The sequence below is a fragment of the Mustelus asterias genome, unplaced genomic scaffold (assembly GCF_964213995.1).
Source record: "Mustelus asterias unplaced genomic scaffold, sMusAst1.hap1.1 HAP1_SCAFFOLD_1240, whole genome shotgun sequence".
NCBI lineage: Eukaryota > Metazoa > Chordata > Chondrichthyes > Carcharhiniformes > Triakidae > Mustelus > Mustelus asterias.
This window is the reverse complement of record NW_027591185.1, coordinates 76,550-104,419: the sequence shown is the minus strand read 5'-3', so window position 1 is coordinate 104,419 and position 27,870 is coordinate 76,550. Positions and strand designations below refer to the sequence as shown.

At 58.2% G+C, this 27,870-nt stretch overlaps 1 protein-coding gene across 1 annotated transcript; it reads right to left on the bottom strand.

Moving 5' to 3' along the window:
* LOC144488055 (amine oxidase [flavin-containing] A-like) lies at nt 1-27,372 on the bottom strand (the record flags this gene model as incomplete). Its single annotated transcript, XM_078206072.1, has 4 exons — nt 27,237-27,372; nt 10,660-10,754; nt 1,325-1,462; nt 1-105 (listed from the first exon to the last, which is right to left on the bottom strand). Coding segments are annotated over exons 1-4 (375 nt in total), but the record flags the coding sequence as incomplete, so codon positions are not given.
* Between the last annotated feature and the right edge of the window lie 498 nt (nt 27,373-27,870).

Sequence of the window (27,870 nt, the reverse complement as noted above, 5' to 3'; positions counted from 1 at the left end):
CTCAGCGGCCATCTTGTCGATCGTCCGGATGGCGTTGTTGAGGTCCAAGAGTCCAATCGGGTTGTAGATCGGTGGGACCACGCCACTGAACGTCCGCACCGACCCCTGAAAGGTTAAGGGTCACATTGAAACGATGGGGGTTCAGTCCCATTCTTTGCCTCCGAACCGATGGAGGGCTCACGGCTCAGTCACACACCGGGGTACGCACTGGCGGAAAGGACAAGAACAACGTGTGAATCCAATCAGGAGGACTCTGGGGGAAGGGGTGGGCTGTGGGGGAGCTCAAAACCGATTCAATAATGAATTCCAGCAAGTCATTGGATACTTGCTTGTGGAGGAATAATTATTTGTTGGAAAATGAGGACGGAATGGGGTGTGACGAATTGGATAGCTTATTCAAATGGGCTAGGTGAGACATGATGGGCTGAATGGCCCCATTATGTGCTTCAGAATTTCAATAATTGGATATTATCCCTGACTCCATGGGGACTGAGTCCAGGAGCTGCTTCACCCAACCATGAGGCCACAGTCCCAGCAAGTGCGGCTCCGACTACCATCTGTGGGAGAATGTGGGACTCGCTCCCATGGGGAGTGGGGAGAATGTGGGACTCGCTCCCATGGGGAGTGGGGAGAATGTGGGACTCACTCCCATGGGGAGTGGGGAGAATGTGGGACTCACTCCCATGGGGAGTGGGGAGAATGTGGGACTCGCTGCCATGGGGAGTGGGGAGAATGTGGGACTCGCTCCCACGGGGAGTGGGGAGAATGTGGGACTCGCTCCCATGGGGAATGGGGAGAATGTGGGACTTGCTCCCACGGGGGAGTGGGGAGAATGTGGGACTCACTCCCATGGGGAGTGGGGAGAATGTGGGACTCGCTCCCACGGGGGAGTGGGGAGAATGTGGGACTCGCTCCCACAGGGAGTGGGGAGAATGTGGGACTCACTCCCATGGGGAGTGGGGAGAATGTGGGACTCGCTCCCACGGGGGAGTGGGGAGAATGTGGGACTCGCTCCCACAGGGAGTGGGGAGAGTGTGGGACGCGCTCCCACGGGGGGAGTGGGGAGAATGTGGGGCTCGCTCCCACGGGCAGTGGGGATAATGTGGGACTCGCTCCCACGGGGAGTGGGGAGAATGTGGGACTCGCTCCCACGGGGAGTGGGGATAATGTGGGACTCGCTCCCACGGGGAGTGGGGAGAATGTGGGCCTCGCTCCCACGGGGGGAATGGGGAGAATGTCGGGAGAAGGGGTGCCACTTTACACTGTTCGAAGTCATAAACATAACAGACGGATATTGAACAATTCCCAGCCATTCCTAATTTACCTGGATCTCCATGACGCTGTCCTGAGAGTCATCCACCAGGTAAGTCTCCACTCCCAGCTCCTTGGCCAGACGCAGGATGCGGTTTTGTGTAGGCCCCACATAGGCCCCTCCCACATCCGTGTAGCCAAAACGCGGATTCTGCCAGAGACAAAGGGAGTGTTTGATGGGGACAGTGTAGAGGGAGCTTTACTCTGTATCTAACCCCGTGCTGTACCTGTCCTGGGAGTGTTTGATGGGGGGACAGTGTAGAGGGAGCTTTACTCTGTATCTAACCCCGTGCTGTACCTGTCCTGGGAGTGTTTGATGGGGGACAGTGTAGAGGGAGCTTTACTCTGTATCTAACCCCGTGCTGTACCTGTCCTGGGAGTGTTTGATGGGGGACAGTGTAGAGGGAGCTTTACTCTGTATCTAACCCCGTGCTGTACCTGTCCTGGGAGTGTTTGATGGGGGACAGTGTAGAGGGAGCTTTACTCTGTATCTCACCCCCTGCTGTACCTGTCCTGGGAGTGTTTGATGGGGGACAGTGTAGTGGGAGCTTTACTCTGTATCTAACCCCGTGCTGTACCTGTCCTGGGAGTGTTTGATGGGGGACAGTGTAGAGGGAGCTTTACTCTGTATCTCACCCCCTGCTGTACCTGTCCTGGGAGTGTTTGATGGGGACAGTGTAGAGGGGGCTTTACTCTGTATCTAACCCCGTGCTGTACCTGTCCTGGGAGTGTTTGATGGGGGACAGTGTAGAGGGAGCTTTACTCTGTATCTAACCCGTGCTGTACCTGTCCTGGGAGTGTTTGATGGGGACAGTGTAGAGGGAGCTTTACTCTGTATCTAACCCGTGCTGTACCTGTCCTGGGAGTGTTTGATCGGGGACAGTGTAGAGGGAGCTTTATTTTGTATCTAACCCCGTGCTGTACCTGTCCTGGGAGTGTTTGATGGGGGACAGTGTAGAGGGAGCTTTACTCTGTACCTAACCCCGTGCTGTACCTGTCCTGGGAGTGTTTGATCGGGGACAGGGTAGAGAGAGCTTTACTCTGTATCTAACTCCGTGCTGTACCTGTCCTGGGAGTGTTTGATGGACGACAGTGTAGAGGGAGCTTTACTCTGTATCTAACCCCGTGCTGTACCTGTCCTGGGAGTGTTTGATGGGGGACAGTGTAGAGGGTGCTGTGCTCTGTATCTAACCCCGTGCTGTACCTGTCCTGGGAGTGTTTGATCGGGGACAGGGTAGAGGGAGCTTTACTCTGTATCAAACCCCGTGCTGGACCTGTCCTGGGAGTGTTTGATGGGGGACAGTGTAGAGGGAACTTTACTCTGTATCTAACCCCGTGCTGTACCTGTCCTGGGAGTGTTTGATGGAGGACAGTGTAGTGGGAGCTTTACTCTGTATCTAACCCCGTGCTGTACCTGTCCTGGGAGTGTTTGATGGGGACAGTGTAGAGGGGGCTTTACTCTGTATCTAACCCCGTGCTGTACCTGTCCTGGGAGTGTTTGATGGGGGACAGTGTAGAGGGAGCTTTACTCTGTATCGAACCCGTGCTGTACCTGTCCTGGGAGTGTTTGATGGGGACAGTGTAGAGGGAGCTTTACTCTGTATCTAACCCGTGCTGTACCTGTCCTGGGAGTGTTAGATGGGGGCAGTGTAGAGGGAGCTTTACTCTGTATCTAACCCCGTGCTGTACCTGTCCTGGGAGTGTTTGATAGGGACAGTGTAGAGGGAGCTTTGCTCTGTATCTAACCCCGTGCTGTACCTGTCCTGGGAGTGTTTGATGGGGGACAGTGCAGAGGGGGCTTTACTCTGTATCTAACCCCGTGCTGTACCTGTCCTGGGAGTGTTTGATGGGGGACAGTGCAGAGGGAGCTTTACTCTGTATCTAACCCCGTGCTGTACCTGTCCTGGGAGTGTTTGATGGGGGACAGTGTAGAGGGAGCTTTACTCTGTATCTAACCCCGTGCTGTACCTGTCCTGGGAGTGTTTGATCGGGGACAGGGTAGAGAGAGCTTTACTCTGTATCTAACTCCGTGCTGTACCTGTCCTGGGAGTGTTTGATGGAGGACAGTGTAGAGGGAGCTTTACTCTGTATCTAACCCCGTGCTGTACCTGTCCTGGGAGTGTTTGATGGGGGACAGTGCAGAGGGTGCTGTGCTCTGTATCTAACCCCGTGCTGTACCTGTCCTGGGAGTGTTTGATCGGGGACAGGGTAGAGGGAGCTTTACTCTGTATCTAACCCCGTGCTGTACCTGTCCTGGGAGTGTTTGATGGGGGACAGTGTAGAGGGAGCTTTACTCTGTATCTAACCCCGTGCTGTACCTGTCCTGGGAGTGTTTGATGGGGACAGTGTAGAGAGAGCTTTACTCTGTATCTAACCCCGTGCTGTACCTGTCCTGGGAGTGTTTGATGGGGGACAGTGTAGAGGGAACTTTACTCTGTATCTAACCCCGTGCTGTACCTGTCCTGGGAGTGTTTGATGGAGGACAGTGTAGTGGGAGCTTTACTCTGTATCTAACCCCGTGCTGTACCTGTCCTGGGAGTGTTTGATGGGGACAGTGTAGAGGGGGCTTTACTCTGTATCTAACCCCGTGCTGTACCTGTCCTGGGAGTGTTTGATGGGGGACAGTGTAGAGGGAGCTTTACTCTGTATCTAACCCGTGCTGTACCTGTCCTGGGAGTGTTTGATCGGGGACAGTGTAGAGGGAGCTTTATTTTGTATCTAACCCCGTGCTGTACCTGTCCTGGGAGTGTTTGATGGGGGACAGTGTAGAGGGAGCTTTACTCTGTACCTAACCCCGTGCTGTACCTGTCCTGGGAGTGTTTGATCGGGGACAGGGTAGAGAGAGCTTTACTCTGTATCTAACTCCGTGCTGTACCTGTCCTGGGAGTGTTTGATGGACGACAGTGTAGAGGGAGCTTTACTCTGTATCTAACCCCGTGCTGTACCTGTCCTGGGAGTGTTTGATGGGGGACAGTGTAGAGGGAGCTTTACTCTGTATCTAACCCCGTGCTGTACCTGTCCTGGGAGTGTTTGATCGGGGACAGGGTAGAGGGAGCTTTACTCTGTATCTAACCCCGTGCTGTACCTGTCCTGGGAGTGTTTGATGGGGGACAGTGTAGAGGGAGCTTTACTCTGTATCTAACCCCGTGCTGTACCTGTCCTGGGAGTGTTTGATGGGGACAGTGTAGAGAGAGCTTTACTCTGTATCTAACCCCGTGCTGTACCTGTCCTGGGAGTGTTTGATGGGGGACAGTGTAGAGGGAACTTTACTCTGTATCTAACCCCGTGCTGTACCTGTCCTGGGAGTGTTTGATGGAGGACAGTGTAGTGGGAGCTTTACTCTGTATCTAACCCCGTGCTGTACCTGTCCTGGGAGTGTTTGATGGGGACAGTGTAGAGGGGGCTTTACTCTGTATCTAACCCCGTGCTGTACCTGTCCTGGGAGTGTTTGATGGGGGACAGTGTAGAGGGAGCTTTACTCTGTATCGAACCCGTGCTGTACCTGTCCTGGGAGTGTTTGATGGGGGACAGTGTAGAGGGAACTTTACTCTGTATCTAACCCCGTGCTGTACCTGTCCTGGGAGTGTTTGATGGAGGACAGTGTAGTGGGAGCTTTACTCTGTATCTAACCCCGTGCTGTACCTGTCCTGGGAGTGTTTGATGGGGACAGTGTAGAGGGGGCTTTACTCTGTATCTAACCCCGTGCTGTACCTGTCCTGGGAGTGTTTGATAGGGACAGTGTAGAGGGAGCTTTGCTCTGTATCTAACCCCGTGCTGTACCTGTCCTGGGAGTGTTTGATGGGGGACAGTGTAGTGGGAGCTTTACTCTGTATCTAACCCCGTGCTGTACCTGTCCTGGGAGTGTTTGATGGGGACAGTGTAGAGGGGGCTTTACTCTGTATCTAACCCCGTGCTGTACCTGTCCTGGGAGTGTTTGATGGGGGACAGTGTAGAGGGAGCTTTACTCTGTATCGAACCCGTGCTGTACCTGTCCTGGGAGTGTTTGATGGGGGACAGTGTAGAGGGAACTTTACTCTGTATCTAACCCCGTGCTGTACCTGTCCTGGGAGTGTTTGATGGGGGACAGTGTAGAGGGAGCTTTACTCTGTATCTAACCCCGTGCTGTACCTGTCCTGGGAGTGTTTGATGGGGGACAGTGTAGAGGGAACTTTACTCTGTATCTAACCCCGTGCTGTACCTGTCCTGGGAGTGTTTGATGGAGGACAGTGTAGTGGGAGCTTTACTCTGTATCTAACCCCGTGCTGTACCTGTCCTGGGAGTGTTTGATGGGGACAGTGTAGAGGGGGCTTTACTCTGTATCTAACCCCGTGCTGTACCTGTCCTGGGAGTGTTTGATGGGGGACAGTGTAGAGGGAGCTTTACTCTGTATCTAACCCGTGCTGTACCTGTCCTGGGAGTGTTTGATCGGGGACAGTGTAGAGGGAGCTTTATTTTGTATCTAACCCCGTGCTGTACCTGTCCTGGGAGTGTTTGATGGGGGACAGTGTAGAGGGAGCTTTACTCTGTACCTAACCCCGTGCTGTACCTGTCCTGGGAGTGTTTGATCGGGGACAGGGTAGAGAGAGCTTTACTCTGTATCTAACTCCGTGCTGTACCTGTCCTGGGAGTGTTTGATGGACGACAGTGTAGAGGGAGCTTTACTCTGTATCTAACCCCGTGCTGTACCTGTCCTGGGAGTGTTTGATGGGGGACAGTGTAGAGGGAGCTTTACTCTGTATCTAACCCCGTGCTGTACCTGTCCTGGGAGTGTTTGATCGGGGACAGGGTAGAGGGAGCTTTACTCTGTATCTAACCCCGTGCTGTACCTGTCCTGGGAGTGTTTGATGGGGGACAGTGTAGAGGGAGCTTTACTCTGTATCTAACCCCGTGCTGTACCTGTCCTGGGAGTGTTTGATGGGGACAGTGTAGAGAGAGCTTTACTCTGTATCTAACCCCGTGCTGTACCTGTCCTGGGAGTGTTTGATGGGGGACAGTGTAGAGGGAACTTTACTCTGTATCTAACCCCGTGCTGTACCTGTCCTGGGAGTGTTTGATGGAGGACAGTGTAGTGGGAGCTTTACTCTGTATCTAACCCCGTGCTGTACCTGTCCTGGGAGTGTTTGATGGGGACAGTGTAGAGGGGGCTTTACTCTGTATCTAACCCCGTGCTGTACCTGTCCTGGGAGTGTTTGATGGGGGACAGTGTAGAGGGAGCTTTACTCTGTATCGAACCCGTGCTGTACCTGTCCTGGGAGTGTTTGATGGGGGACAGTGTAGAGGGAACTTTACTCTGTATCTAACCCCGTGCTGTACCTGTCCTGGGAGTGTTTGATGGAGGACAGTGTAGTGGGAGCTTTACTCTGTATCTAACCCCGTGCTGTACCTGTCCTGGGAGTGTTTGATGGGGACAGTGTAGAGGGGGCTTTACTCTGTATCTAACCCCGTGCTGTACCTGTCCTGGGAGTGTTTGATAGGGACAGTGTAGAGGGAGCTTTGCTCTGTATCTAACCCCGTGCTGTACCTGTCCTGGGAGTGTTTGATGGGGGACAGTGTAGTGGGAGCTTTACTCTGTATCTAACCCCGTGCTGTACCTGTCCTGGGAGTGTTTGATGGGGACAGTGTAGAGGGGGCTTTACTCTGTATCTAACCCCGTGCTGTACCTGTCCTGGGAGTGTTTGATGGGGGACAGTGTAGAGGGAGCTTTACTCTGTATCGAACCCGTGCTGTACCTGTCCTGGGAGTGTTTGATGGGGGACAGTGTAGAGGGAACTTTACTCTGTATCTAACCCCGTGCTGTACCTGTCCTGGGAGTGTTTGATGGGGGACAGTGTAGAGGGAGCTTTACTCTGTATCTAACCCCGTGCTGTACCTGTCCTGGGAGTGTTTGATGGGGGACAGTGTAGAGGGAGCTTTACTCTGTATCTAACCCCGTGCTGTACCTGTCCTGGGAGTGTTTGATGGGGGACAGTGTAGAGGGAGCTTTACTCTGTATCTAACCCCGTGCTGTACCTGTCCTGGGAGTGTTTGATGGGGGACAGTGTAGAGGGAGCTTTACTCTGTATCTAACCCCGTGCTGTACCTGTCCTGGGAGTGTTTGATGGGGGACAGTGTAGAGGGAGCTTTGCTCTGTATCTAACTCTATCCTCTCTATAACAGCTGCTTTGTACCATCTCCACTTTAACTCTGCTGCTCGACCTTGCCCATTGTGACAGTCTGAGGAACAGGTGGTTCCTCTCCAGTTGCTGAAGTTGAGGTTTTTGATGGAGTGTTTGTGTCCCGTGTCTGCAGACTGCATTCAGCCAGACTGTCTACACACTCCCCAGCCAGCGGCTAGTCGCTGCCACCCCTTCGCCTCGCTCCTATCCACGTTGCCTCCGCGACCTCTTGCTTGTTGTGCTCTGCGCGGTCTGGTAAGTGTCATTTTATTCCCCATGCGCTGGGATGTGCCTTAAGAAGCCCACAAAGTAGGTTGGCGCGGTGACACAGTGGGTTAGCGCTGCTGCCTCACAGCGCCAGGGACCCGGGTTCGATTCCCGGCTCGGGTCACTGTCTGTGCGGAGTCTGCACGTTCTCCCCCCGTGTCTGCGTGGGTTTCCTCCGGGTGCTCCGGTTTCCTCCCACAGTCCAAAGTTAGATGGATTGGCCGTGCTAAATTGCCCCTTAGTGTCCAAAGATGTGCAGGTTAGGTGGATTGGCCGTGCTAAATTGGCCCTTAGTGTCCAAAGATGTGCAGGTTAGGTGGATTGGCCGTGCTAAATTGGCCCTTAGTGTCCAAAGATGTGCAGGTTAGGTGGATTGGCCATGCTAAATTGTCCCGTAGTGTCCAAAGATGTGCAGGTTAGGTGGATTGGCCATGCTAAATTGGCCCTTAGTGTCCAAAGATGTGCGGGTTAGGTGGATTGGCCATGCTAAATTGTCCCGTAGTGTCCAAAGATGTGCAGGTTAGGTGGATTGGCCATGCTAAATTGGCCCTTAGTGTCCAAAGATGTGCGGGTTAGGTGGATTGGCCATGCTAAATTGCCCCTCAGTGTCCAAAGATATGCAGGTTAGGTGGATTGGCCATGCTAAATTTGCCCTTAGTGTCCAAAGATGTGCAGGTTAGGTGGATTGGCCATGCTAAATTGGCCCTTCGTGTCCAAAGATGTGCGGGTTAGGTGGATTGGCCATGCTAAATTGTCCCGTAGTGTCCAAAGATGTGCAGGTTAGGTGGATTGGCCATGCTAAATTGGCCCTTAGTGTCCAAAGATGTGCGGGTTAGGTGGATTGGCCATGCTAAATTGCCCCTTAGTGTCCAAAGATATGCAGGTTAGGTGGATTGGCCATGCTAAATTGCCCCTTCGTGTCCCAAAGATGTGCAGGTTAGGTGGATTGGCCATGCTAAATTGCTCCTTAGTGTCAGAGGGATTAGCTGGGTAAATATACGGGGATACGGGGATAGGGCCTGGGTGGGATTGCGGTCGGTGTAGACTCGATGGGCCGAATGGCCTCCTCCTGCACTGTAGATTCTATGATCCTATGACTGGGCAGACTGGGCCCTCAGCCGGTTGCCTCCTGGGACAGAAAGTGCCTCTCCGACAGTGCAGCATTCCCTCAGCGCTGCTCTGGGGTCTTCGCTGGGATTGGGAATCGCCAGTGGGATTTGGAACCCCCAGTCTCCCAGACAGGGAGAGAGGCAGAGCTGAGGCTGGAAGGTTGAACGGGTGGCAGGAACAGAGGCACTCCGAGTGAGAAAACCCAGGATCGAGTTAAACAGAAGGCAGACCATTGAGAGTTCGCTTGGAACCCATGAACTGAAACGCAAATTAAAACAGAGGAAAGCAGAGATGTGAGATGATTAAGCGTTTCAGATATGTGGATATTCCCTGTGCTGAAGTTCTTGGCTTGTTTTGAGAGGATTCTGTGGTTTGGCGGGATACGAACCTTCCTCAGTCAAACCCAGCTGTGTAAAAACAGACTGAAATTTCAGATCTCAAACTATCAGCTGGCGTTGCAAAAGAAGCTTTCACAATGACCCTGAGAACAATCCAACCAATGCAGCGCATCCGGGTTCACATCACTGTTCTGTTGTGGCAGACGAAGCAACAATTCACACAAAGCAAGATCCCACACACACAGCACTGTGCTCATTACACAGATCATCAGGGGAAAGATATCGGATAAGTATGTAAATTTCACTCTGTATCTAACCCCGTGCTGTCCCTGTCCTGGGAGTGTTTGATGGGGACAGTGTAGAGGGAGCTTTACTCTGTATCTAACCCCGTGCTGTACCTGTCCTGGGAGTGTTTGATGGGGACAGTGTAGAGGGAGCTTTACTCTGTATCTAACCCCGTGCTGTCCCTGTCCTGGGAGTGTTTGATGGGGACAGTGTAGAGGGAGCTTTACTCTGTATCTAACCCCGTGCTGTACCTGTCCTGGGAGTGTTTGATGGGGACAGTGTAGAGGGAGCTTTACTCTGTATCTAACCTCGTGCTGTCCCTGTCCTGGGAGTGTTTGATGGGGACAGTGTCGAGGGAGCTTTACTCTGTATCTAACGCCGTGCTGTACCTGTCCTGGGAGTGTTTGATGGGGACAGTGTAGAGGGAGCTTTACTCTGTATCTAACCCCGTGCTGTCCCTGTCCTGGGAGTGTTTGATGGGGGACAGTGTAGATGGAGCTTTACTCTGTCTCTAACCCCGTGCTGTACCTGTCCTGGGAGTGTTTGATCGGGGACAGGGTAGAGAGAGCTTTACTCTGTATCTAACTCCGTGCTGTACCTGTCCTGGGAGTGTTTGATGGAGGACAGTGTAGAGGGAGCTTTACTCTGTATCTAACCCCGTGCTCTACCTGTCCTGGGAGTGTTTGATGGGGGACAGTGTAGAGGGTGCTGTGCTCTGTATCTAACCCCGTGCTGTACCTGTCCTGGGAGTGTTTGATCGGGGACAGGGTAGAGGGAGCTTTACTCTGTATCTAACCCCGTGCTGTACCTGTCCTGGGAGTGTTTGATGGAGGACAGTGTAGAGGGAGCTTTACTCTGTATCTAATCCCGTGCTGTACCTGTCCTGGGAGTGTTTGATGGGGACAGTGTAGAGGGAGCTTTACTCTGTATCTAACCCCGTGCTGTACCTGTCCTGGGAGTGTTTGATGGGGACAGTGTAGAGGGAGCTTTATTCTGTATCTAACCCCGTGCTGTACCTGTCCTTGGAGTGTTTGATGGGGACAGTGTAGAGGGAGCTTTACTCTGTATCTAACCCCGTGCTGTACCTGTCCAGGGAGTGTTTGATGGGGACACTGGATGATGCTGATACCAAGTCCTCACCCTCCCCCGGGCTCTCACTGCCTCCCCTGTTATAGAATAGACAAAGTGCTCACGTGCAGGGTATGGGTACGTCCTCCAACGCGGTCCCTGGCCTCCAACACCAGGACATTGAGTCCCGTCTGACTGAGAAGCTTCGCAGCTGAAAGGCCTGGAAGTGACAGGGTCAGAGGTCAAAGGCCAATCTGCCACAAAGCCAAAATTCATCCCGAGGAAGGGAATTAATAGGCCGGAGAGACAAAGCATGCAGATTCCCGAATCCTTCATCTGAACTGCGCTGCTTAAGTTAAAGTTCATTTATCTGTGTCACAAGTCGGCTTACATTAACACCGCAATGAAGTTACTGTGAAAATCCCCCTAGTCGCCGCACTCCGGCGCCTGTTCGGGTAACACCGAGGGAGAATTTAGCACGGCCAATGCACCCTAACCAGCACGTCTTTCGGACTGTGGGAGGAAACTGGAGCACAAACAAACAAAGAACAAAGAACAGTACAGCACAGGAAACAGGCCCTTCGGCCCTCCAAGCCTGTGCCGTTCATTGGTCCAACTAGACCAATCGTTTGTATCCCTCCATTCCCAGGCTGCTCATGTGACTATCCAGGTAAGTCTTAAACGATGTCAGCGTGTCTGCCTCCACCACCCTACTTGGCAGCGCATTCCAGGCCCCCACCACCCTCTGTGTAAAAAACGTCCCTCTGATGTCTGAGTTATACTTCGCCCTCTCACCTTGAGCCCGTGACCCCTCGTGATTGTCACCTGGGAAAAAGCTTCCCACTGTTCACCCTATCTATCCCCTTCATAATCTTGTACACCTCTATTAGGTCTCCCCTCATTCTCCGTCTTTCCAGGGAGAACAACCCCAGTTTACCCAATCTCTCCTCATACCAGGCAACATCCTGGTAAACCTTCTCTGCACTCTCTCTAAAGCCTCCACGTCCTTCTGGTAGTGCGGCGACCAGAACTGGACGCAGTACTCCAAATGTGGCCTAACCAGCATTCTATACAGCTGCATCATCAGACTCCAGCTTTTATACTCTATATCTCGTCCTATAAAGGCAAGCATACCATATGCCTTCTTCACCACCTTCTCCACCCGGAGGAAACCCACGCAGACACGGGGAGAACGTGCAGACTCCGCACAGACAGTGACCCCAAGCCGGGAATCGAACCCGTGTCCCTGGCGCTGTGAGGCAGCAGTGCTAACCACTGGGCCACCGTGCCACTTAATGAGACCTTTCAGTTTACAAATCCCAAGCGTAGAGAGAAGGTCTACCCTCAGCAGATCAAACATTTAAAAATTCACTCGTGGGTCATGGGCGTCGCTGGCTGGTCCAGCATCTATCGTCCATCTCTAGTTGCCCTTGGAGGGCAGTTGAGAGTCAACGCCATTGGCTGTGGCTCTGGAGTCACGTGTAGGCCAGACCGGGGAAGGACGGCAGATTTCCTTCCCTCAAGGGGACATTAGTGACCCAGACGGGTTTGCCAACATTTAACTATTAATTCCAGATTATATTTTAAATAACTGAATTCAAATTCCAACATCTGCTGTGGTGGGAATTGAACCCGGGCCCCCAGAACATGACTCTGGGTCTCTGGATTATTCATCCAGGTGACAATATGGCTGTGTCAATGCAGAGAATTTGTGCTAAATGCCTATTGAAATTTCAACAGGTTATACTGTCCACAGCGTCGGGGACGGAGTAGAAAGGGTCGAGAGCTTCAGGTTTGTAGGTGTCCAGATCACCAACAACCTGTCCTGGTCCCCCCACGCCGACACTATAGTTAAGAAAGCCCCACCAACGCCTCTACTTTCTCAGAAGACTAAGGAAATTCGGCATGTCAGCTACAACTCTCACCAACTTTTACAGATGCTTCATAGAAAGCATTCTTTCTGGTTGTATCACAGCTTGGTCTGGGCTCCTGCTCTGCCCAAGACCGCAAGGAACTACAAAAGGCCGTGAAAGTAGCCCAATCCATCGCGCAAACCAGCCTCCCATCCATTGACTCTGTCTACACTTCCCGCTGCCTCGGGGAAAAGCAGCCAGCATAATCAAGGACCCCACGCACCCCGGACATTCTCTCTTCCACCTTCTTCCGTCGGGATAAAGATACAAAAGTTTGAGGTCACGCACCGACCGACTCAAGAACAGCTTCTTCCCTGCTGCTGTCAGACTTTCTAATGGACCTACCTCGCATTAAGTTGATCTTTCTCTACACCCTAGCTATGACTGTAACACTACATTCTGCACCCTCTCCTTTCCTTCTCTATGAACGGTATGCTTTGTCTGTATAGCGTGCAAGAAACAATACTTTTCACTGTATCCCAATACATGTGACAATAATAAATCAAATCCTTCTCCCCTATGTACTCTATGAACGGTATGCTTTGTCTGTATAGCGCGCAAGAAACAATACTTTTCACTGTATCCCAATACATGTGACAATAATAAATCAAATCCTTCTCCCCTATGTACTCTATGAACGGTATGCTTTGTCTGTATAGCGCGCAAGAAACAATACTTTTCACTGTATCCCAATACATGTGACAATAATAAATCAAATCAAATGCTGATTGCAGTCCTGCTTCCCGCCAGCAGATGGGGATACCGCACTGTTTTGGAACGACAGGGCAATCATCAAAGTGGGGCTCACTCTTAAAGGGGAAATGGCAACTTCAGCGTGAGTGGTGGGGCCCACCCTGGGTGGGGCTTTCCCTGACCTGCTGACTGCTCAATTTCGCAGCGTGGTCACAGCTTTAAGGTAGGAAATGGCTGTCTGTGGGAGCACCTAACCCAAGCGGGCGGCATGGTAGCACGGTGGTTAGCACTGCTGCTTCACAGCTCCAGGGTCCCGGGTTCGATTCCCGGCCTCGGGTCACTGTCTGTGTGGAGTTTGCACATTCTCCCCGTGTCTGCGTGGGTTTCCTCCGGGTGCTCCGGTTTCCTCCCACAGTCCCAAAGATGTGCGGGTTAGGTTGATTGGCTATGCTAAAACTTGCCCCTTAGTGTCCTGAGATGCGTAGGTTAGAGGGATTAGTGGGTAAAATATGTAGGGATATGGGAGTAGGGCCTGGGTGGGATTGTGGTCGGTGCAGACTCGATGGGCCGAATGGCCTCTTTCTGTGCTGTAGGGTTTCTATGATTTCTATGATTCCTAAGCGCACCCACCACCTCCTCAGGGGCAATTCAGGCTGGGCAATAAATGTGGGTCGAACTTAGCGGTGGCCACCTCCTGTGAAAGATTGAAAGACCCGTCCCTCCCTCCCTCCCTCCCTCCCTCCCTCAGCAATTTGTTAATAATCCCTTTGGAAAGCCAGGATTGAGGCTGCTTCCCGGACAGCTGATTCCCGATCCTGATCACTCGATTTTCAAGTTTGCTGACGACACCACCGTAGTGGGTCGGATCTCAAACAATGACGAGACAGGGTACAGGAAAGAGACAGAGAATCTGGTGAACTGGTGCGGCAACAATAATCTCTCCCTCAATGTCGACAAAACGAAGGAGATTGTCATCGACTTCTGGAAGCGTAAAGGAGAACATGCCCCTGTCTACATCAATGGGGAAAAAGTAGAAAGGGTCGAGAGCTTCAGGTTTTTAGGTGTCCAGATCACCAACAACCTGTCCTGGTCCCCCCCATGCCGACACTATAGTTAAGAAAGCCCCACCAACGCCTCTACTTTCTCAGGAGACTAAGGAAATTTGGCATGTCAGCTACGACTCTCACCAACTTTTACAGACACACCATAGAAAGCATTCTTTCTGGTTGTATAGAAACATAGAAAAACTACAGCACAAAACAGGCCCTTAGGCCCCACAAGTTGTGCCGAACATATCCCTACCTTTTAGGCCTACCTATAACCCTCCATCCTATTAAGTCCCATGTACTCATCCAGGAGTCTCTTAAAAGACCCTATTGAGTTTGCCTCCACCACCACCGACGGCAGCCGATTCCACTCGCCCACCACCCTCTGTGTGAAAAACTTACCCCTCACATCTCCCCTGTACCTACCCCCCAGCACCTTAAACCTGTGTCCTCTCGTAGCAGCCATTTCCACCCTGGGAAAAAGCCTCTGAGAGTCCACCCGATCTATGCCTCTCAACATCTTGTACACCTCTATTAGGTCTCCTCTCATCCTTCGTCTCTCCAAGGAGAAAAGACCGAGCTCCCTCAGCCTATCCTCATAAGGCATGCCACTCAATCCAGGCAACATCCTTGTAAATCTCCTCTGCACCCTTTCAATCTTTTCCACATCCTTCCTGTAATGAGGCGACCAGAACTGAGCACAGTACTCCAAGTGGGGTCTGACGAGGGTCTTCTCTAGTTGCATCATTATCCCCGCACTGACAGAGGGTCAGTGCTGAGGGAGTGCCGCACTGTCAGAGGGTCAGTGCTGAGGGAGTGACGCACTGTCAGAGGGTCAGTGCTGAGGGAGTGCCGCACTGTCAGAGGGTCAGTACTGAGGGAGTGCCGCACTGTCAGAGGGTCAGTGCTGAGGGAGTGCTGCACTGTCAGAGGGTCAGTGCTGAGGGAGTGCCGCACTGTCAGAGGGTCAGTGCTGAGGGAGTGCCGCACTGTCAGAGGCTCAGTACTGAGGGAGTGTTGCACTGTCAGAGGGTCAGTACTGAGGGAGTGCCGCACTGTCAGAGGGTCAGTGCTGAGGGAGTGCCGCACTGTCAGAGGGTCAGTGCTGAGGGAGTGCCGCACTGTCAGAGGGTCAGTGCTGAGGGAGTGCCGCACTGTCAGAGGGTCAGTGCTGAGGGAGTGCCGCACTGTCAGAGGCTCAGTACTGAGGAGGTGCTGCACTGTCAGAGGGTCAGTACTGAGGGAGTGCCGCACTGTCAGAGGGTCAGTGCTGAGGGAGTGCCGCACTGTCAGAGGGTCAGTGCTGAGGGAGTGCCGCACTGTCAGAGGGTCAGTGCTGAGGGAGTGCCGCACTGTCAGAGGGTCAGTGCTGAGGGAGTGCCGCACTGTCAGAGGGTCAGTGCTGAGGGAGTGCCGCACTGTCAGAGGGTCAGTGCTGAGGGAGTGCCGCACTGTCAGAGGGTCAGTGCTGAGGGAGTGCCGCACTGTCAGAGGGTCAGTGCTGAGGGAGTGCCGCACTGTCAGAGGATCAGTGCTGAGAGAGCCACACTGTCAGAGGGAACAGTGCTTGATATTCTGGGCAATGTGACCTATCAGCAGAATAATCAGACCAGCTCCTGGTGGTGAGGAGTTCCTGCTCCCAGCGTGAGCCAGTGACCGCGATCCCCTGTTTAGTTGTGGGGTGTGTTTGGCCTTAGATGAGCAGCAGGGGAGGAAAGCAGTCAGGCTCGGAAAACATTTCAGAGGGAAATGCGCAGAAAGTCAAGCGGGGGGATATAAACCTGCCGGGTGCAGCCTGCAGACATGCCCCGCCCGTAATCATAGGGTCACAAGTAAGGCTGACATTAACACTGCAAAGAAGTTACTGTGAAAATCCCCTAGTCGCCACACTCCGGCACCTGTTCGGGTAACACTGAGGGAGAATTTAGCACGGCCAATGCACGCTAACCAGCACGTCTTTCGGCCTGTGGGAGGAAACCGGAGGAAACCCACGCAGACACGGGGAGAACGCGCAGACGCCACACAGACAGTGACCCAAGCCGGGAATCGAACCCGGGTCCCTGGCGCTGTGAGGCAGCAGTGCTAACCACTGTGCTGCCCATGATCTGTGAGGTTAATGAGTAAATTTCTCCCCCTGCCGCACACCGCACTCTCCCCCTGCACACCGCACTCTCCCCCTGCCCCACACCGCACTCTCCCCCCGCACACCGCACTCTCCCCCTGCCGCACACCGCACTCTCCCCCTGCCACACACCGCCCTCTCCCCCTGCACACCGCACTCTCCCCCTGCCGCACACCGCACTCTCCCCCTGCCGCACACCGCACTCTCCCCCTGCACACCGCCCTCTCCCCCTGCACACCGCACTCTCCCCCTGCACACCGCACTCTCCCCCTGCCGCACACCGCACTCTCCCCCTGCCGCACACCGCACTCTCCCCCTGCCACACACCGCACTCTCCCCCTGCACACCGTACTCTCCCCCTGCACACCGCACTCTCCCCCTGCCGCACACCGCACTCTCCCCCTGCACACCGCACTCTCCCCCTGCCGCACACCGCACTCTCCCCCTGCACACCGCACTCTCCCCCTGCAAACCGCACTCTCCCCCTGCCGCACACCGCACTCTCCCCCTGCACACCGCACTCTCCCCCTGCCGCACACCGCACTCTCCCCCTGCCGCACACCGCACTCTCCCCCTGCACACCGCACTCTCCCCCTGCCGCACACCGCACTCTCCCCCTGCCGCACACCGCACTCTCCCCCTGCCACACACCGCACTCTCCCCCTGCACACCGCACTCTCCCCCTGCACACCGCACTCTCCCCCTGCCGCACACCGCACTCTCCCCCTGCACACCGCACTCTCCCCCTGCCGCACACCGCACTCTCCCCCTGCACACCGCACTCTCCCCCTGCAAACCGCACTCTCCCCCTGCCGCACACCGCACTCTCCCCCTGCACACCGCACTCTCCCCCTGCCGCACACCGCACTCTCCCCCTGCCGCACACCGCACTCTCCCCCTGCCGCACACCGCACTCTCCCCCTGCACACCGCACTCTCCCCCTGCACACCGCACTCTCCCACACCGCACACTGCACTCTCCCCCTGCACACCGCACTCTCCCCCTGCACACCGCACTCTCCCCCTGCCGCACACCGCACTCTCCCCCTGCCGCACACCGCACTCTCCCCCTGCACACCGCACTCTCCCCCTGCACACCGCACTCTCCCCCACTGCACACTGCACTCTCCCCCTGCACACCGCACTCTCCCCCTGCACACCGCACTCTCCCCCTGCACACCGCACTCTCCCCCTGCCGCACACCGCACTCTCCCCCTGCCGCACACCGCACTCTCCCCCTGCACACCGCACTCTCCCCCTGCACACCGCTCTCTCCCCCTGCACACCGCACTCTCCCCCTGCACACCGAACTCTCCCCCTGCCGCACACCGCACTCTCCCCCTGCCGCACACCGCTCTCTCCCCCTGCACACCGCTCTCTCCCCCTGCACACCGCACTCTCCCCCTGCACACCGCACTCTCCCCCTGCCGCACACCGCTCTCTCCCCCTGCCGCACACCGCTCTCTCCCCCTGCACACCGCACTCTCCCCCTGCCGCACACCGCACTCTCCCCCCGCACACCGCACTCTCCCCCTGCACACCACACTCTCCCCCTGCCGCACACCGCACTCTCCCCCTGCTGCACACCGCACTCTCCCCCTGCACACCGCACTCTCCCCCTGCACACCGCACTCTCCCCCTGCACACCGCACTCTCCCCCTGCACACCGCACTCTCCCCCTGCCGCACACCGCACTCTCCCCCTGCACACCGCACTCTCCCCCTGCACACCGCACTCTCCCCCTGCCGCACACCGCACTCTCCCCCTGCACACCGCACTCTCCCCCTGCACACCGCACTCTCCCCCTGCCGCACACCGCACTCTCCCCCTGCCGCACACCGCACTCTCCCCCTGCACACCGCACTCTCCCCCTGCACACCGCACTCTCCCCCTGCACACCGCACTCTCCCCCTGCACACCGCACTCTCCCCCTTCTGCACACCGCACTCTCCCCCTGCACACCGCACTCTCCCCCTTCTGCACACCGCACTCTCCCCCTGCACACTGCACTCTCCCCCTGCCGCACACCGCACTCTCCCCCTGCTGCACACCGCACTCTCCCCCTGCACACCGCACTCTCCCTCTGCCGCACACCGCACTCTCCCTCTGCCGCACACCGCACTCTCCCCCTGCACACCGCACTCTCCCCCTGCACACCGCACTCTCCCCCTGCTGCACACCGCACTCTCCCCCTGCACACCGCACTCTCCCCCTGCACACCGCACTCTCCCCCTGCACACCGCACTCTCCCCCTGCCGCACACCGCACTCTCCCCCTGCTGCACACCGCACTCTCCCCCTGCACACCGCACTCTCCCCCTGCCGCACACCGCACTCTCCCCCTGCCGCACACCGCACTCTCCCCCTGCACACCGCACTCTCCCCCTGCCGCACACCGCACTCTCCCCCTGCACACCGCACTCTCCCCCTGCCGCACACCGCACTCTCCCCCTGCACACCGCACTCTCCCCCTGCTCACCGCACTCTCCCCCTGCTGCACTCCCGGGTCGGTGGTGACGTTCACGAGGGGTCATAGGTTCAAGGTGAAGGGGGGGAGGTTTAACACAGATATCAGAAGGACATATTTTACACAGAGGGTCGTGGGGGCCTGGAATGTGTTGCCGGGCAAGGTGGTGGAGGCGGACACACTGGGAACGTTTAAGACTTATCTAGACAGCTATATGAACGGAGTGGGAATGGAGGGATACAAAAGAGTGGTCTAGTTTGGACCAGGGAGCGGCGCGGGCTAATTGTTCCTTGTTTCTCGTTTCAAGGCTTCATTCTATGATCATCTTGCTGGTGCCAGTACAGAGCGAGACTGCGGATAGTTGGGAACCTGTCTCGGGGGCAAGGAATTCAGATGGTGTTCGTGGAAGTGGAAATGAATAGAGTTGGGAAGCATTTTCCGATCAGGGCCAGTGTGATCTCCTGGACTCGTTTCGATCGCCTCAGGGGGTCGGAGAGGAATTTCCCAGATTTTTTTTTCCCCATATTGGCCCTGGGGTTTTTCACTCTGGGTTTTCGCCTCTCCCTGGAGATCACATGGTCTGGAATGGGGGGGTGGGGGTGAGTTAATAGGTTGTAATGAACAAAGCATCGTAGCTGTGGGGGACAGCTCGGTGGATAGGATATTGGTATGTGGATAGGCTGGAAAATTGGGCGGGGATCCTGGATTCAGGATTCAATCCTGGACCGGGGAGCGGCGCGGGCTTGGAGGGCCGAAGGGCCTGTTCCTGTGCTGTATTGTTCTTTGTTCTTTGTTCACACCGCACTCTCCCCCTGCACACCGCACTCTCCCACTGCACACCGCTCTCTCCCCCTGCACACCGCACTCTCCCCCTGCACACCGCACTCTCCCACTGCACACCGCACTCTCCCCCTGCCGCACACCGCACTCTCCCCTGCCGCACACCGCACTCTCCCCCTGCTGCACACCGCACTGTCCCCCTGCACACCGCACTCTCCCCCTGCACACCGCACTCTCCCCCTGCCGCACACCGCACTCTCCCCCTGCCGCACACCGCACTCTCCCCCTGCTGCACACCGCACTGTCCCCCTGCACACCGCACTCTCCCCCTGCACACCGCACTCTCCCCCTGCCGCACACCGCACTCTCCCCCTGCCGCACACCGCACTCTCCCCCTGCCGCACACCGCACTCTCCCCCTGCTGCACACCGCACTCTCCCCCTGCACACCGCACTCTCCCCCTGCACACCGCACTCTCCCCCTGCCGCACACCGCACTCTCCCCCTGCACACCGCACTCTCCCCCTGCACACCGCACTCTCCCCCTGCTGCACACCGCACTCTCCCCCTGCACACCGCACTCTCCCCCTGCACACCGCACTCTCCCCCTGCACACCGCACTCTCCCCCTGCTGCACACCGCACTCTCCCCCTGCACACCGCAGTCTCCCCCTGCACACCGCACTCTCCCCCTGCCACACACCGCACTCTCCCCCTGCACACCGCACTCTCCCCCCGCACACCGCACTCTCCCCCTGTCGCACACCGCACTCTCCCCCTGCACACCGCACTCTCCCCCTGCCGCACACCGCACTCTCCCCCTGCACACCGCACTCTCCCCCTGCCGCACACCGCACTCTCCCCATGCCGCGCACCGCACTCTCCCCCTGCACACCGCACTCTCCCCCTGCACACCGCACTCTCCCCCTGCTGCACACCGCACTCTCCCCCTGCACACCGCACTCTCCCCCTGCACACCGCTCTCTCCCCCTGCACACCGCACTCTCCCCCTGCCGCACACTGCTCTCTCCCCCTGCACACTGCACTCTCCCCCTGCCCCACACCGCACTCTCCCCTGCACACCGCTCTCTCCCCCTGCACACCGCACTCTCCCCCTGCCGCACACCGCTCTCTCCCCCTGCACACTGCACTCTCCCCCTGCCCCACACCGCACTCTCCCCCTGCCGCACACCGCACTCTCCCCCCGCACACCACACTCTCCCCCTGCCGCACACCGCACTCTCCCCCTGCTGCACACCGCACTCTCCCCCTGCCGCACACCGCACTCTCCCCCTGCCGCACACCGCACTCTCCCCCTGCTGCACACCGCACTCTCCCCCTGCTGCACACCGCACTCTCCCCCTGCTGCACACCGCACTCTCCCCCTGCTGCATCCACGCTCCTGCCCGCTCCACACCGCACTCTCCCCCTGCTGCACACCGCACTCTCCCCCTGCTGCACACCGCACTCTCCCCCTGCTGCATCCACGCTCCTGCCCGCTCCACACCGCACTCTCCCCCTGCTGCACACCGCACTCTCCCCCTGCTGCACACCGCACTCTCCCCCTGCTGCACACCGCACTCTCCCCCTGCACACTGCACTCTCCCCCTGCCCCACACCGCACTCTCCCCCTGCCGCACACCGCACTCTCCCCCTGCACACCGCACTCTCCCCCTGCCGCACACCGCACTCTCCCCCTGCACACCGCACTCTCCCCCTGCTCACCGCACTCTCCCCCTGCTGCACTCCCGGGTCGGTGGTGACGTTCACGAGGGGTCATAGGTTCAAGGTGAAGGGGGGGAGGTTTAACACAGATATCAGAAGGACATATTTTACACAGAGGGTCGTGGGGGCCTGGAATGTGTTGCCGGGCAAGGTGGTGGAGGCGGACACACTGGGAACGTTTAAGACTTATCTAGACAGCTATATGAACGGAGTGGGAATGGAGGGATACAAAAGAGTGGTCTAGTTTGGACCAGGGAGCGGCGCGGGCTAATTGTTCCTTGTTTCTCGTTTCAAGGCTTCATTCTATGATCATCTTGCTGGTGCCAGTACAGAGCGAGACTGCGGATAGTTGGGAACCTGTCTCGGGGGCAGGGAATTCATATGGTGTTCGTGGAAGTGGAAATGAATAGGGTTGGGAAGCATTTTCCGATCAGGGCCAGTGTGATCTCCTGGACTCGTTTCGATCGCCTCAGGGGGTCGGAGAGGAATTTCCCAGATTTTTTTTTCCCCATATTGGCCCTGGGGCTTTCACTCTGGGTTTTCGCCTCTCCCTGGAGATCACATGGTCTGGAATGGGGGGGTGGGGGTGAGTTAATAGGTTGTAATGAACAAAGCATCGTAGCTGTGAGGGACAGCTCGGTGGATAGGATATTGGTATGTAGATAGGCTGGAAAATTGGGCGGGGATCCTGGATTCAGGATTCAATCCTGGACCGGGGAGCGGCGCGGGCTTGGAGGGCCGAAGGGCCTGTTCCTGTGCTGTATTGTTCTTTGTTCTTTGTTCACACCGCACTCTCCCCCTGCACACCGCACTCTCCCACTGCACACCGCACTCTCCCCCTGCCGCACACCGCACTCTCCCCCTGCTGCACACCGCACTCTCCCCCTGCTGCACACCGCACTCTCCCCCTGCACACCGCACTCTCCCCCTGCACACCGCACTCTCCCCCTGCCGCACACCGCACTCTCCCCCTGCCGGACACCGCACTCTCCCCCTGCCGCACACCGCACTCTCCCCCTGCACACCGCACTCTTCCCCTGCCGCACACCGCACTCTCCCCCTGCACACCGCACTCTCCCCCTGCCGCACACCGCACTCTCCCCCTGCACACCGCACTCTTCCCCTGCCGCACACCGCACTCTCCCCCTGCACACCGCACTCTCCCCCTGCACACCGCACTCTCCCCCTGCTGCACACCGCACTCTCCCCCTGCACACCGCACTCTCCCCCTGCACACCGCACTCTCCCCCTGCCACACACCGCACTCTCCCCCTGCACACCGCACTCTCCCCCTGTCGCACACCGCACTCTCCCCCTGCACACCGCACTCTCCCCCTGCCGCACACCGCACTCTCCCCCTGCACACCGCACTCTCCCCCTGCACACCGCACTCTCCCCCTGCACACCGCACTCTCCCCCTGCACACCGCACTCTCCCCGTCGCACACCGCACTCTCCCCCTGCACACCGCACTCTCCCCCTGCCACACACCGCACTCTCCCCCTGCACACCGCACTCTCCCCCTGTCGCACACCGCACTCTCCCCCTGCACACCGCACTCTCCCCCTGTCGCACACCGCACTCTCCCCCTGCACACCGCACTCTCCCCCTGCCGCACACCGCACTCTCCCCCCGCACACCGCACTCTCCCCCTGCACACCGCACTCTCCCCCTGCACACCGCACTCTCCCCCCGCACACCGCACTCTCCCCCTGTCGCACACCGCACTCTTCCCCTGCACACCGCACTCTCCCCCTGCCGCACACCGCACTCTCCCCCTGCTGCACACCGCACTCTCCCCCTGCACACCGCACTCTCCCCCTGCACACCGCTCTCTCCCCCTGCACACCGCACTCTCCCCCTGCACACCGCTCTCTCCCCCTGCACACCGCACTCTCCCCCTGCCGCACACCGCTCTCTCCCCCTGCACACTGCACTCTCCCCCTGCCCCACACCGCACTCTCCCCCTGCCGCACACCGCACTCTCCCCCCGCACACCACACTCTCCCCCTGCCGCACACCGCACTCTCCCCCTGCACACCGCTCTCTCCCCCTGCACACCGCACTCTCCCCCTGCCGCACACCGCACTCTCCCCCTGCACACCGCTCTCTCCCCCTGCACACCGCACTCTCCCCCTGCCGCACACCGCACTCTCCCCCTGCACACCGCTCTCTCCCCCTGCACACCGCACTCTCCCCCTGCCCCACACCGCACTCTCCCCCTGCACACCGCTCTCTCCCCCTGCACACCGCACTCTCCCCCTGCCGCACACCGCTCTCTCCCCCTGCACACTGCACTCTCCCCCTGCCCCACACCGCACTCTCCCCCTGCCCCACACCGCACTCTCCCCCTGCACACCGCACTCTCCCCCTGCCGCACACCGCACTCTCCCCCTGCACACCGCACTCTCCCCCTGCTCACCGCACTCTCCCCCTGCTGCACTCCCGGGTCGGTGGTGACGTTCACGAGGGGTCATAGGTTCAAGGTGAAGGGGGGGAGGTTTAACACAGATATCAGAAGGACATATTTTACACAGAGGGTCGTGGGGGCCTGGAATGTGTTGCCGGGCAAGGTGGTGGAGGCGGACACACTGGGAACGTTTAAGACTTATCTAGACAGCTATATGAACGGAGTGGGAATGGAGGGATACAAAAGAGTGGTCTAGTTTGGACCAGGGAGCGGCGCGGGCTAATTGTTCCTTGTTTCTCGTTTCAAGGCTTCATTCTATGATCATCTTGCTGGTGCCAGTACAGAGCGAGACTGCGGATAGTTGGGAACCTGTCTCGGGGGCAGGGAATTCATATGGTGTTCGTGGAAGTGGAAATGAATAGGGTTGGGAAGCATTTTCCGATCAGGGCCAGTGTGATCTCCTGGACTCGTTTCGATCGCCTCAGGGGGTCGGAGAGGAATTTCCCAGATTTTTTTTTCCCCATATTGGCCCTGGGGCTTTCACTCTGGGTTTTCGCCTCTCCCTGGAGATCACATGGTCTGGAATGGGGGGGTGGGGGTGAGTTAATAGGTTGTAATGAACAAAGCATCGTAGCTGTGAGGGACAGCTCGGTGGATAGGATATTGGTATGTAGATAGGCTGGAAAATTGGGCGGGGATCCTGGATTCAGGATTCAATCCTGGACCGGGGAGCGGCGCGGGCTTGGAGGGCCGAAGGGCCTGTTCCTGTGCTGTATTGTTCTTTGTTCTTTGTTCACACCGCACTCTCCCCCTGCACACCGCACTCTCCCACTGCACACCGCACTCTCCCCCTGCCGCACACCGCACTCTCCCCCTGCTGCACACCGCACTCTCCCCCTGCTGCACACCGCACTCTCCCCCTGCACACCGCACTCTCCCCCTGCACACCGCACTCTCCCCCTGCCGCACACCGCACTCTCCCCCTGCCGGACACCGCACTCTCCCCCTGCCGCACACCGCACTCTCCCCCTGCACACCGCACTCTTCCCCTGCCGCACACCGCACTCTCCCCCTGCACACCGCACTCTCCCCCTGCCGCACACCGCACTCTCCCCCTGCACACCGCACTCTTCCCCTGCCGCACACCGCACTCTCCCCCTGCACACCGCACTCTCCCCCTGCACACCGCACTCTCCCCCTGCTGCACACCGCACTCTCCCCCTGCACACCGCACTCTCCCCCTGCACACCGCACTCTCCCCCTGCCACACACCGCACTCTCCCCCTGCACACCGCACTCTCCCCCTGTCGCACACCGCACTCTCCCCCTGCACACCGCACTCTCCCCCTGCCGCACACCGCACTCTCCCCCTGCACACCGCACTCTCCCCCTGCACACCGCACTCTCCCCCTGCACACCGCACTCTCCCCCTGCACACCGCACTCTCCCCGTCGCACACCGCACTCTCCCCCTGCACACCGCACTCTCCCCCTGCCACACACCGCACTCTCCCCCTGCACACCGCACTCTCCCCCTGTCGCACACCGCACTCTCCCCCTGCACACCGCACTCTCCCCCTGTCGCACACCGCACTCTCCCCCTGCACACCGCACTCTCCCCCTGCCGCACACCGCACTCTCCCCCCGCACACCGCACTCTCCCCCTGCACACCGCACTCTCCCCCTGCACACCGCACTCTCCCCCCGCACACCGCACTCTCCCCCTGTCGCACACCGCACTCTTCCCCTGCACACCGCACTCTCCCCCTGCCGCACACCGCACTCTCCCCCTGCTGCACACCGCACTCTCCCCCTGCACACCGCACTCTCCCCCTGCACACCGCTCTCTCCCCCTGCACACCGCACTCTCCCCCTGCACACCGCTCTCTCCCCCTGCACACCGCACTCTCCCCCTGCCGCACACCGCTCTCTCCCCCTGCACACTGCACTCTCCCCCTGCCCCACACCGCACTCTCCCCCTGCCGCACACCGCACTCTCCCCCCGCACACCACACTCTCCCCCTGCCGCACACCGCACTCTCCCCCTGCACACCGCTCTCTCCCCCTGCACACCGCACTCTCCCCCTGCCGCACACCGCACTCTCCCCCTGCACACCGCTCTCTCCCCCTGCACACCGCACTCTCCCCCTGCCGCACACCGCACTCTCCCCCTGCACACCGCTCTCTCCCCCTGCACACCGCACTCTCCCCCTGCCCCACACCGCACTCTCCCCCTGCACACCGCTCTCTCCCCCTGCACACCGCACTCTCCCCCTGCCGCACACCGCTCTCTCCCCCTGCACACTGCACTCTCCCCCTGCCCCACACCGCACTCTCCCCCTGCCCCACACCGCACTCTCCCCCTGCACACCGCTCTCTCCCCCTGCACACCGCACTCTCCCCCTGCCGCACACCGCTCTCTCCCCCTGCACACTGCACTCTCCCCCTGCCCCACACCGCACTCTCCCCCTGCCGCACACCGCACTCTCCCCCTGCTGCACACCGCACTCTCCCCCTGCCGCACACCGCACTCTCCCCCTGCACACCGCACTCTCCCCCTGCCGCACACCGCACTCTCCCCCTGCACACTGCACTCTCCCCCTGCCCCACACCGCACTCTCCCCCTGCCGCACACCGCACTCTCCCCCTGCACACCGCACTCTCCCCCTGCACACCGCACTCTCCCCCTGCCGCACACCGCATTCTCCCCCTGCACACTGCACTCTCCCCCTGCCCCACACCGCACTCTCCCCCTGCTGCACACCGCACTCTCCCCCTGCTGCACACCGCACTCTCCCCCTGCTGCACACCGCACTCTCCCCCTGCTGCACACCGCACTCTCCCCCTGCCCCACACCGCACTCTCCCCCTGCTGCACACCGCACTCTCCCCCTGCTGCACACCGCACTCTCCCCCTGCTGCACACCGCACTCTCCCCCTGCCGCACACCGCACTCTCCCCCTGCACACCGCACTCTTCCCCTGCCGCACACCGCACTCTCCCCCTGCCCCACACCGCACTCTCCCCCTGCTGCACACCGCACTCTCCCCCTGCTGCACACCGCACTCTCCCCCTGCTGCACACCGCACTCTCCCCCTGCCGCACACCGCACTCTCCCCCTGCACACCGCACTCTCCCCCTGCTGCACACCGCACTCTCCCCCTGCTGCACACCGCACTCTCCCCCTGCTGCATCCACGCTCCTGCCCGCTCCACACCGCACTCTCCCCCTGCACACCGCACTCTCCCCCTGCTGCACACCGCACTCTCCCCCTGCTGCACACCGCACTCTCCCCCTGCTGCATCCACGCTCCTGCCCGCTCCACACCCTGCCTTATCACTCAGCTACGCACTGGCTTTGTGTTCGCAGATTAATCCTGGCCACTGCAGAGAGTCTTAAAGACAAAAGCTCCCCTTTTATCACCGTGCAGTCTGCAAACAGGTCGAAGGACCCCCACCGAAGATGGAGGTTGGGACGGAGAGAAGAGGTCGCAGAAGGCGTTTAAAAAGTTGTTAATCTGATTCCCAGTTGCTTCAATCAGTTCCGCACTCACCACTGATTCCGGCCCCCAGGACGATCACATCGTACATTTGAGCGGATCCCTTGGGGGGGAACCCGGTACCCACTGATCTGCCTTTGTTAACCCTCCCCTTGCTCTCTGAGCCCCCCCCGGTTAATTTCAGGTCACTGTCACCCGATTCCTCTTCCCCCTCCACCCCGCCCCCACACACACACACAGCCCCGAGTCCTTCCTGTCTGTGTCAGCCTTCCCAGCGTGCCTGCCATTCTGCGGATAAGCCTTAAAAGGGAAAAGCTTTGACCGGAATAACTCCTGGATGTTTTGTCTCTGGAAAGGGACGGTCTTATTGTCAGACCCCTGAAGGAGGATTCGGGGAACGAGTGCGGATATATCCGCGCGGTCTTCCTCTTAGGGGATAGGGGCAGGAGTAGGCCATTCGGCCCCTCCAGCCCATTCTGCCATTCAATAAGATCAGGGCTGATCGGACTGCGGCCTTAACTCCACCTTCCTGTCTTTTGATTTGATTTGATTAATTATTGTCACATGTATTGGGATACAGTGAAAAGTATTGTTTCTTGCGCGCTATACAGACAAAGCATACCGTTCATAGAGTACATAGGGGAGAAGGATTTGATTAATTATTGTCACATGTACTGGGATACAGTGA